Here is a 10,531-nt window from a genome sequence, read left to right as displayed (position 1 = left end):
TTGAAGTTTTCCTTCCCAAACTAGCACTCAGGATTAGAAGTCACAAAAATAGGTTTCATTAAAGGGGTAATTTACCTTTATACCCTTTGTTATAAGAATAGAAAAAAAAAACATTTCATTTCATTCGATCGCGAATCTTGTCGTCTCCTCTCGGGAATCTTCAAACCCTCACCGGCACTGTCGTCTCCGACTCGGGAATCGTCGTCTCCGGCTCGGGAATCATCTTCTCCGACTCGGGAATCGTCGTCTCCGGCTCGGGAATCATCTTCTCCGACTCGGGAATCGAAGTCTCCGGCTCGGGAATCATCTTCTCCGGCTCGCTAATCGTCTTCTCCGGCTCGCTAATCATCTTCTCCGGCTATCTAATCATCAGCGTCACACTCTCTACTCTCAAAATCGGTAACTTTTTAAAATTAGGGTTTTTGAATTAAAATTTGGGAAGCTTGCGTTTTGATTTTGATTTGTGTGTTACTCGTTCTTATTAACAAGCGAAGCAAATGAAGACTTTTGTGTTGTTTTGTATTTGTGTTATTTCAGGAAAGCCTTCCAGAAAAGTTTGAAATTTTTTTTTTCCTTGTTTACGCAGGATAGAAACAAGATGGGAGATTCAGTACCTCTAAAACTAGCACTGCCAGAGCTGAAGTATCCTATTGGTTCACAGCCAAAAGAAAAGTCAGCAATCAACCAATACTCTGGTTCAGATTATATCTCTATTGTCAAAAGCATCCTAAAACCAGATGAGATGATAAGAGTCCGAGGATCATTTCTGGGACCTGTAATGAAGCTCAGTGAGAGAGGATTGAAGTTATCAGCAAAGATAGTCTACGCCATTCTCACTAGAAGCATCGTTTCTGTCAAGGAGAATGAAGCCTGGTTCCATTTCGGTGCGCAGCCAATGAGGTTCTCTATAAGAGAATTTCATATGATGACAGGCTTGAAATGTAGTGGTGCATTAGAAGGACCACGAAGGGAAACCGAGAGATTTAATTGGGAATTGCTAAAGGGGCGTAGTCATAAGTTAAGTGACGTGGTGGACCAGCTCAGAAACACAAGAGAAGATGCTTCTGAGGAGAGAATATGCCTCGCAATGCTCATCCTGGTAGAGAGCATATTATTGCGGAAGAGCAAAGGAGGGAGTTTTCCTTTGGAATATGCGAAAAATGCACAGGATATGACATATCCATGGGGAAAAGAGGCTTACATTGTGCTCCTGAAGTCAATTCAAAACGCTGTCGCGAATCATTTGGAGAATAAATCCAAATTTGAGTTGCAAGGTTATCCTCTAGTATTCCTTCTTTGGATACTAGAGTCGATTCCTTTGCTAAGGAATAAGTTCAGTAAGTGTGTACCAACAGTTGAGGTTCCTGGGCCGACTTACTTGTGTGAAAAATACACTGAGATAGAGAATCCATCACTTGATAGGGTTTTACAGGTTGAAGCTGATACAAAGGTAAGCTTTTCCAAGTATATGTTTCTCAGTTTATTTGGCTTCTTCTTTTTAATATGTTTCTCATTGGTCTTTTTTTGAAATATTCTCAGCTGAAGGTCCATTGCATACTACCTTCTATTCCTCATGATCCAGAAGATGATATCTCCATTGAAGACAAATATAGTGACGAGTTGGAAACAGTGAAAGATGTAACAAAGAAAGGGTACAAGATTACAGCCGATGACTGGGAAAATAGGTGTGTAGACACATTTGACACATTGGATGCTCTTATTCAAATGATGGCAAATAAGGAGACTGGCCAAGCTTCTACTCCGATTGATGAGGATTCAGTAAATGAAAAAGTGAACAGGATCATCACGGTAATGGAGGAGAATCTGAAGAGCATGAAGGATCGAATGTCATTACTGGAAGAAGAAAACATACATCTTAGAGCTCGTGTGTCAGAGTTGGAAGGAAACAGCAATGTTTTTCCCACTAACGTGACACAAAAGGTAAATTCTCAAAACATCTTCTTTTACATTTGCATTTTCAAGTATTTTTTGGAAGATCTTGTACATATTCTTGAATGCCTTCCTAATATTTGACAAACAGCGATCCAGTGGGACACCTTTATCTCCAATGTCTCACACGCAACCATCGAGTGAGACACCTTTATCTCCAATGTCTCAACAGCCTAATTTGACACATGAGGTATGTAACCAATAAATATTGTTGAGTTTTGAAGTAATATTTGGAAAGCTTTTGTACTTCTTGAATGCATTCCTGATTTTTGCAGGAGACAATGATTGAATCAGCTGCATCTCCAAAGTCTCAACAAAATGAGGTATATGCTCAAAAATTTTTAAGAAAATATTTGGAAATTCTTGTACAAAATCCTGAATGCCTTCCTGATTTTTGCAGGATTACACGCAATCATCGAGTGAGACGCCTTTATCTCCAATGTCTCAACAGCCTAATTTGACAAATGAGGTATGTAACCAATAAAATATTGTTGAGTTTTGAAGTAATATTTGGAAGCTTTTGTACATATTCTAGAATGCATTCTTGATTTTTGCAGGACACAATGAATGAATCAGATGATGAAACTCCTGCCCTTGATACTCAAGTATTCTCTCCTAATCTGACAAAAGAGGTATATGCTCAATGATATTGTTTTCACAGTTGGAGTTTACAAATTAGTTTTGGGTGATTTTTTTTTACATATAAAGGCTTTTCTGATTTTTGACAGAAAGAAACAGAAACGTCTACCGGTGAGAGGCCATCCAATCCTAATCAAGATGGAAAACCAGATGATGAGGTAATATTTATTCTAGAAATTATAGTTGAATGTATTCATGATGGCCATTCCTGATATTTTTTTGCAGATTGTGAGAGAGAAATTAACAAGTGAGTCACCTGCTAGTCAGAGTCAAGTTTTGCAGAAAGAAACAGTAGAAATGAATGAGACACCTTCTTCTCCAATAGCTCCAAAGAGTATTGAAACTCCCGTTTATACTCCAAGTCAGACTCAGCAGGTACATGGTCAAAAAAAATCTTGGATTTTTAAGTTAATGTTTGGAAGCTTTAGAACGTACTCTGGATTGACTTCGTGATAATTTTTACAGATTGAGAGAGAGCCATCGGATGACACGCCTGCCCTTGATACTCAAGTTTTTACTCCTAATCTGACAAAAGAGGTATATGCTCAATGACAGTTGGAGTTTACAATTAGTTTTGGGTGATTTACATATATAGACCTTTCTAATTTTTGGCAGAGGGAAACACAAACCTCTACTGATGAAACGCCACCCAAAACTAATCAAGGAGAAGGAAAACCAGATGATGAGGTAATATTTACTCTAGAAATTATAATTGAATGTATTCATGATGGCCTTTCCTGATATTTTTTGCAGATTGTGATTGAGTCACCTGCTGCTCAGACTCAAGTTTTGCAAAAAGAAACACTGGAAATGAATGAGACACCTTCTTCTCCAATATCTCCAAAGAGTATTGAGGCTCAAGTTTTTACTCCAATTCAGAAACAGCAGGTAAATGTTCAAAAAATCTTGGAGATTTCAAGTAATGTTTGAAAGCTTTTGTACGTGTTTTTGATCCCCTACCTGACTTTTTTTTGTTTTTTTTGCAGACGGTAACAGAGGAAACGTATGAGGCTACACAGCCATTGACTGAGATCATTTCAGCAAACAATAAAAAGGTAAGCATAGAAATGTCTTTCATAAGTACAACTTGAATTTTAAATTGTAGAAACTTCTTCATAACTACCTCTTTTATTTTACTGTTATTACAGGAGGATACACATGCTGTGCATTACAGACCTTCCTCTCCATTGTCTTCACTAATTGCACTAGTTATTGAAGAAAATAAGAATGCTTTGGTAAGAAGAAATATTTAAAATGTTTAGGTAATATTTTTCTATTCAACTAACTCTTACCATTTACTTTTGTCTTATAGAGTGAGACAGAAACTGCGACCCAATATTTTTCTACAAGTGAAGGAGAGCATTCACAATCAAGCAGAAAGAATCAAGCGGAAGAATATCTCAAGGATACTACAGAACCTACTACTGAGCTAGTTTCCACAGATGTTTCGAAGACACAGCCTCTTACTCCGCAAACACAGCACCTTCAGACAAGTGAGGGAGATCAATCCGATGAGACACCATCAGAGCAGAATCAAGCAGAAGAAAATCTCAAGGATACTACAGAACCTACTACTGAGCTAGTTTCCACATATGTTTCGAAGATGCCGCCTATTACTCAGCAAACAGAGCATCTTCAGACAAGTGCTATAGATTTTTCAGAAAAAAACGAGGTATGCATCGAGTATATTTGATCTTTAATTATTATTCTAACAATTTAAAACCGCTGATGTTACTGAATCTTCATTTTTAATAGGTTGAAGTAAGCAGGCTTCTAGCTCACTTTCAAATAGGCGCAGAGGTTGAAATTTTGTCTACTGATGACGAAATATGGTATCCAGGAAAGGTTGTTGATCTTAAACTGTGTGAAGGACTAGAGGAGCTGACAGTTGAGTACACGACACTCTTCACAGACCAACATAGACTTCAGAAACTTCAGGATACTATCACGGCTGACAAAATACGTCCTGCAACACCAACTAGTGACCAAAAATCCTTTGAGATGATGGATAAGGTAGAAGCCTTCTACAACAATGGCTGGAGCAGCGGACAAATTAGCATGGTACTTGGTGATAACACATACTCGGTGTGTCTCTATACTTCTATGGAAACTATTCTATTCAAACATTCAGATTTGCGAATTCATAGAGAATGGAAAGATGGAGTCTGGAAGATGGCAGATAAGGTAAATCATAACTAGAATTATACTTCACGTGAATTGTTTGATATACATACATTTTAGTTTCAGGAATGGTTTCCAGAAATTCCGATTGCAACAAATTTGATAATATTTTGCTTGGTGTCTATTGTTTGATTAAAGGTGAAGCCTGATAAGAAAAGGAAAGCTGCTGCCTCATCACAAAATTCAGGAATGGATAATGTTTTCCTAAGAAGGAGCGAGAGGGTGCCTAAACGATCTAGAGACACAAAAACTCCATTCAAGTCTGACAGAAATCCGGCTTTAACTGTAATACCTGAGATTATACCTGCAGTTGATCCGTTTTCAACTCCTGCGGAACATAAGCTTTCAAGGCTTCAAAATTGGATGACATTAAAGCCCGGCATGCATGAAACGTAAGCATGTTTCTGTCCTTGTCTATATATTCTTATATTTATGTATAAGAGGTTTGGTAATTCCTTTGAATCTTTAATCGACTGCAGGTCCCTATCAATCAATGATAATAAGATAAGGAAATCTTTCTTTCAAAGCATGGAAAATGCAAAAAAGGACCTTAAGAAAGAGGTAATTTGTTTACATATGTTCTTGCCTTGAGCTTTTTTTTAAAAAAAAATTCAGGAAGGATTTGTTTAGTTTCAGGAAATTATATAGTAACAAATTAGATAATGTTTGCCTTTTTTTTTGCAGCACATTGATGGAGCCTTTGCAATGCTAAATTGCAGAAGAAATGAGAATGCTGCTTGGTTCCACAACTACAAGATTCCAAAGGCGTGCTTCCTACCTATGGAGTTCTTGCATTGCTTGCTCTCTGATGATTTGGCTTACAAGAAAGAAAAGGTCAAAGGTAAAAAGATTTTCAACGATTTATTTAAAGATACTGTGAGAGGGAAGGTATATCCAGAGAAGACATGGGGAGAAGATGTTGATGTTGTGTATGGGATTACTCTTGGAAAAAAAAGCAATGTCTGGATTGGGATGGAAATTCATTTGAAGAAGAAAAGAATCACAGTATATGATTGTTTTCAAAAGGAAAGCAACAGCATTGATATTCCTCAAGTGAAAAAGTTGGCAGGTATGTATAAACAATCTGTATTTGATGTATTCATCTGTTTCTTGGTTTGAAATATTCAACTGATTCTATCTTGATATTGATTTTTAAATATGACAGTGTTGATTTCTAATCTGCTGGTGGAATCTTCTGGTGATGAGGTAGATAAGGTGAAGATGATTCCATTTGAGATTGAGCAGGCACAAGGTTTACCCAAGACAAAACATCCTTTCAACTGTGGGATATTTCTTGTCAAGATTCTGGAGTGCCAGTCATTGAAGATAGGAGACATGACAAAGATTAATGATGACAATGCATTGGAGCTAAGGAGAACCTTGTCTTGTGAGATCTTCAACCAATTTGTGGATGAGAGCTTTGGGAAATGAGAATGATGCATGAAAACATTTTTTGTTTTAGTTAAGACTCGGTTTTAGTTATGACTGTTTATTTTGTTATGTTGTTGGCGTCTGGTTACATAAGAAAGATTGGAAGGATATCAAGTATTTTATTTGGGTATCATATATCTTGGAAGGTTAAAATATTGTTTCTGGATGGGTTTCCAGAAAAAAAGTTAAGTGTTTCAAATGTAAAAAAGAATGAAATGAGATTATATACTAAGGATTGGACATGTATATGGTAAGCTTAAAATTGTGATGTTTACAGACAACAAAAATTTAGAACCACAAAGGATCGAACCCAGAGGGAGAGAGTCTGCGTATTTGGATAGTGTGGGAGTTTAGCCACTAGGCCAAGAAGAATCATCTGTTATGGATTACATTTAATTTTATTTAACTCCAAACTGTAACACAAAAAAGAATTAAAATAGATTTTGAATCCACCACATATCGAACCCGGGGATAGAGAGACTTTTGAGTTATAAAAAGCCTTGGTTTAACCGCTGGTCTGAGGAGAATCATCTGTTAAAGAATATTACATAAGCATACTTAACCCAATTAATATAGGATAGGTTTCCAAAACAATACATTTCGATTGAAAAAAAACAAAACTCTTGCCGTCTCAACACTCTCGCCGTTTCAAACTTCTCGAATCTCACTCGTCTCCGCCTCTCGAATCTCTCTCTCATCTCCATATCTCTCGATCTCCGACGAAAACCCATCTCCAGAACTCTCTCTCTCTCGATCTTTTACGCGAGCTCTCTCTATTCTCCGAGAAAAACCATTTCTAGAGCTCTATCTCTTGAAGGTATGTTGCAGATTCAACCTTATGTGTGTTTTCTTTCTGAGAGATTGGTCTCCTGGTTTTTGCTTGTGTATAGACTTGCTCGTTTTAACCTAATATGATTCGTAGAATTCTAGTTCATGTGAAAGCATGTGTATAGACTTCGGGAAGGATTTGTATTTTTTTCAGGAAACCCTTCCTGAAAATTGGATTTTAATTAATTTAGACAAATAAAATTTTTCTTGTTTACGCAGGATAGAAACAAGATGGGAGATCCATTACCATTAAGACTAGCACTGCCTGAGCTGAGGTATCCGATTGGATCAGAGCCAGAGAAGACGATATCGATAAACCAACACTCGATAGTTGCTTATATCAAAACTGTTAAGGAAATTCTAGGAAATGATGAGTTCAACAGAATAAGAGGGACGTTTTTGGGACCGGTGATCAAGCTTGGAGAGAGGTCTTTGAAATTATCAGCTAAGATAGTGCACGCAGTTCTCACCAAAAGCATCAAGACAGTGAAGAGACACGAAGCATGGTTCCATTTTGGTGCTCAGCCAATGAGGTTCTCTATAAGAGAATTCCACATGGTGACTGGTTTGAAATGTAGTGGTGAAGCAAGAGAACCACGAGAGGGAACCGAGAAATTTAAGTGGGACTTCCTAAAAGGGCGTACTCATACAGTAAAGGACGTGGAGAAGCAGCTCAGAAACACAAGAGAAGATGCTTCTGATGAGAGATTCTGCCTTGCAATGCTCCTCCTGATTGAGAGCATACTACTACAGAAGAGCCTTCTCGACGGTGGCACAACTTTTACTTTGGATTATGTGAAAATAGCGCAGGATATGGATGTCTTGATGACATACCCATGGGGGAGAACAGCTTATAATTTGCTGTTAAAATCACTTCAGAGAGCTGTCGACAAAAGCCTCGACAAAAACAATTATGATTTGCAAGGGTTCCCTATGGCATTTCTTATATGGATACTTGAGTCAGTACCTTTGCTACAGTATGCATTCAGTCAAGTTGTTCCTATTCTGAGCGTTCAACCGTCTACCCCAATATTTTTGTGTGAGAAGTACCTTCAAATAGCTTCTCCACAGCTGATAGATGTTCTCCTAATTGAAATCAAAGATCATGTAAGTTTTTACATTATTTTTTTCTTGTTTCTGTTTTGCCTTATGATTCTCCATTTAAAAGCTAATTATTTTTATGGTTTCAGCTTAAGGTCACATGCATCCTACCTCCTATTTCTAATGATCCAGAAGCTGATGTTTGCATGGGAGACGAAGCTAATAAAGATCTGGATGACATGGCCGATTTATCCAAGAGAGGTTATAAGTTTAAAATTAGAGATTGGCGAAACATGTCAGTAGACCTATACGGTGCTAATGAAGAAATAAGAAGAGCATCTTTACTGTTTGGGAATGGAGGGATGAGTCAAGCTTCTACTTCGTATCAGGAGGAGTCTTTGGAATCAAAGATCAACAGAATCAGCGAGATGGTGGGAGATAATTTAAGGATCATGAACGATCGTTTGTGTTTGATTGAAAAAGACAGGAAACAGATTAAAGAACGTGTGACAAAACCTAGAGAAACTACAAAGAGTTACTTCATATGAAACTCCAAACAATGAGGTAACTTTTTTTTCGGAAATTAAAATTAATGTTTATCTAGTTCTTGATTCAGTTTTGAGTTGTCAAGTAATTTTGGAAGATGTTATACATATTTAGGCTTGCCTTCCTAATTTTTGTTGTACTTGCACAGACTGACACAACTCCATTTCATGAGACGGCTTCCAGACAAGGTGAAGCCAATGCAGATCAAGCAGATGAACAACTTAACAATGAGGCAAGTATAATTTTGAAAACTGTTGGTATTTATAAAATTATGAATTTGGTACGTGTTCATAATCCCATTCCTGACATCAGGATACACGAGAGCCTATGAATGAGATCACGAAAGAGACACCTGGTTCTCCAATAGCTCAACAGAATATTGAGACTCCAGTCCTTACTCCAATTCAGACGCAGCAGGTACCTTCTTTAAAAAATTGGACTTTTCAAGTAATTTTTGGAAGCCCTTGTACGTGTTCATTCAACCATTCCTGAATTCAGGAGACTCACGAGCTTATGAATGAGATCATTTCACCAAACATTTCCGACACACAGCCAAATACCCGAGCTCGCAGAAATCTTTTAACAGAGCAAAATAAGGTATTACTTTCATTAAAACCTTTAATAAATACTCAGCAACTATCAAAATGACTGGATATCCTTGAATCTAAACCATCACAGGATGTAGAAAGCAGAGTTCAAAATCCCTTTGAGATCGGAGCAAATGTGGAGATTTCATCACAAGATGACAATACTTGTCATAAATGGTATCCAGGAAATGTGTTGGCAACATATTTGGTTGATGGGGTTGAGATGGTGAAAGTTGAGTACTTCGTCCCGTCTCTGGACGAAAAGAAGAGGAAAAGGAGTGTTGAGACACGTGTATCAATTGACAGAATACGTCCTCAACCACCACCTGAGAGATCTGGAGCGAAGAAAAGTTATGAGCTAATGCAGGACGTGGAGGCGTTCGACAATGGTGCCTGGTGCGCTGGAAAAGTTAAAGTCATTTTGTTTGATGGCTCGTGTTTTGTCTCTTTGAACAATTCTAAAAACAAATTTACTTCCACCATTCTGAGATGCGAAAACCAAGAAAATGGGTAGATGGTGTTTGGGAGATGACAAAAAAGGTAAAACAAATGCCTTGGATCACTTGAATTGAAAAATAATGTCATTTGTTTAATATCTCGGTATTGATTTTCAGATGGAAGAAGAGCAGACGCAGAGTGTGAATCCAAGTGAAGGAGATGGTGATAAAAAGGTATGAAATATTTATACATCATACTAGGAATTAAGATATAAATGTATCTGAATTTTTGTCATTCAAAAAGGGGAAGGGAAGGCTGTCGCTTGTAAGAAAAATGAAGCAGCTGGTCCATCAGAAGATGGTGTTGGGAAAATGGCAAAAGAGGTAATAAAAATGAATAAGATCCACTTGAATTGAAGTTCAGGTCAATAGTTTGATATATCGGTTTTGTTTCACAGATGGAAGTAAAGCAGGGTAAGAGTGTGAAACCAAGTCAAGACGATCATGCAAAAAAGGTATAAAAAATATTTTTACTTCATATTAGGAAGGCATTCAAGTATAAAGATAAAAACGATCCTGAATTTTTGTCTTTATTTTTAATTAAAGGGGAAGCCACATGTTGGTAAGAAGAAGAAAGCAAATGCTCAGCCAGTAGATTTGCTTCCTTTTCTACAGCGAGAAGAGAAGAGGCCAATACGACCTAGAAACCCTCCTATACCTGTAACACCTGAGGTAATCCTTCCAATTGATCCATTTGTGACACCTGAATTTCCTCGGTTTTCAAGGCTTACACACTGGATGGATCTACGGGGCATATATCGTGTGTAAGCAACTTTTTGTCCTCGCATAAATATTCCTAATTTATTTTGTAAAAGTTTCGATTGATACAAT

General features: G+C 37.5%; 3 protein-coding genes across 4 annotated transcripts; all 3 read left to right on the top strand.

The window, feature by feature from the left end:
- The first annotated feature begins 165 nt into the window (after positions 1-165).
- Positions 166-6,321, top strand: LOC117133982. Of its 2 annotated transcripts, XM_033291287.1 has the most exons (20): positions 166-399; positions 587-1,450; positions 1,540-1,941; positions 2,042-2,140; positions 2,226-2,273; positions 2,351-2,419; positions 2,508-2,582; positions 2,679-2,747; positions 2,815-2,964; positions 3,055-3,126; positions 3,205-3,276; positions 3,343-3,477; positions 3,576-3,644; positions 3,738-3,824; positions 3,902-4,261; positions 4,345-4,773; positions 4,909-5,162; positions 5,250-5,331; positions 5,455-5,839; positions 5,936-6,321. In XM_033291287.1, exons 2-20 carry the CDS (start codon positions 599-601, stop codon positions 6,199-6,201), a joined length of 3,975 nt encoding a protein of 1,324 aa, XP_033147178.1. In that variant the 5' UTR covers positions 166-399; positions 587-598; the 3' UTR covers positions 6,202-6,321. The 2 variants fall into 2 exon arrangements, with proteins under 2 accessions (XP_033147178.1, XP_033147179.1); XM_033291288.1 differs by lacking the exons at positions 2,815-2,964; positions 3,055-3,126; positions 3,205-3,276 and having other exon boundaries at positions 344-1,450.
- A 382-nt stretch (positions 6,322-6,703) lies between these two features.
- LOC117133983 lies at positions 6,704-8,546 on the top strand. The gene is made up of 2 exons (XM_033291291.1): positions 6,704-7,018; positions 7,249-8,546. The coding sequence occupies exon 2, from the start codon at positions 7,261-7,263 to the stop codon at positions 8,371-8,373; it is 1,113 nt and encodes a 370-aa protein (XP_033147182.1). The 5' UTR covers positions 6,704-7,018; positions 7,249-7,260; the 3' UTR covers positions 8,374-8,546.
- Positions 8,547-8,587: 41 nt separating this feature from the next.
- LOC117134320 lies at positions 8,588-9,717 on the top strand. Its single transcript, XM_033292588.1, has 4 exons — positions 8,588-8,848; positions 8,929-9,033; positions 9,115-9,213; positions 9,295-9,717. The coding sequence occupies exons 1-4, from the start codon at positions 8,714-8,716 to the stop codon at positions 9,715-9,717; spliced, it is 762 nt and encodes a 253-aa protein (XP_033148479.1). The 5' UTR covers positions 8,588-8,713.
- Positions 9,718-10,531: the final 814 nt, after the last annotated feature.

The sequence above is a fragment of the Brassica rapa genome, chromosome A05 (assembly GCF_000309985.2).
Source record: "Brassica rapa cultivar Chiifu-401-42 chromosome A05, CAAS_Brap_v3.01, whole genome shotgun sequence".
NCBI lineage: Eukaryota > Viridiplantae > Streptophyta > Magnoliopsida > Brassicales > Brassicaceae > Brassica > Brassica rapa.
Note: the sequence above shows the minus strand (reverse complement) of the source record. Positions and strands in the feature narration are given on the sequence as shown.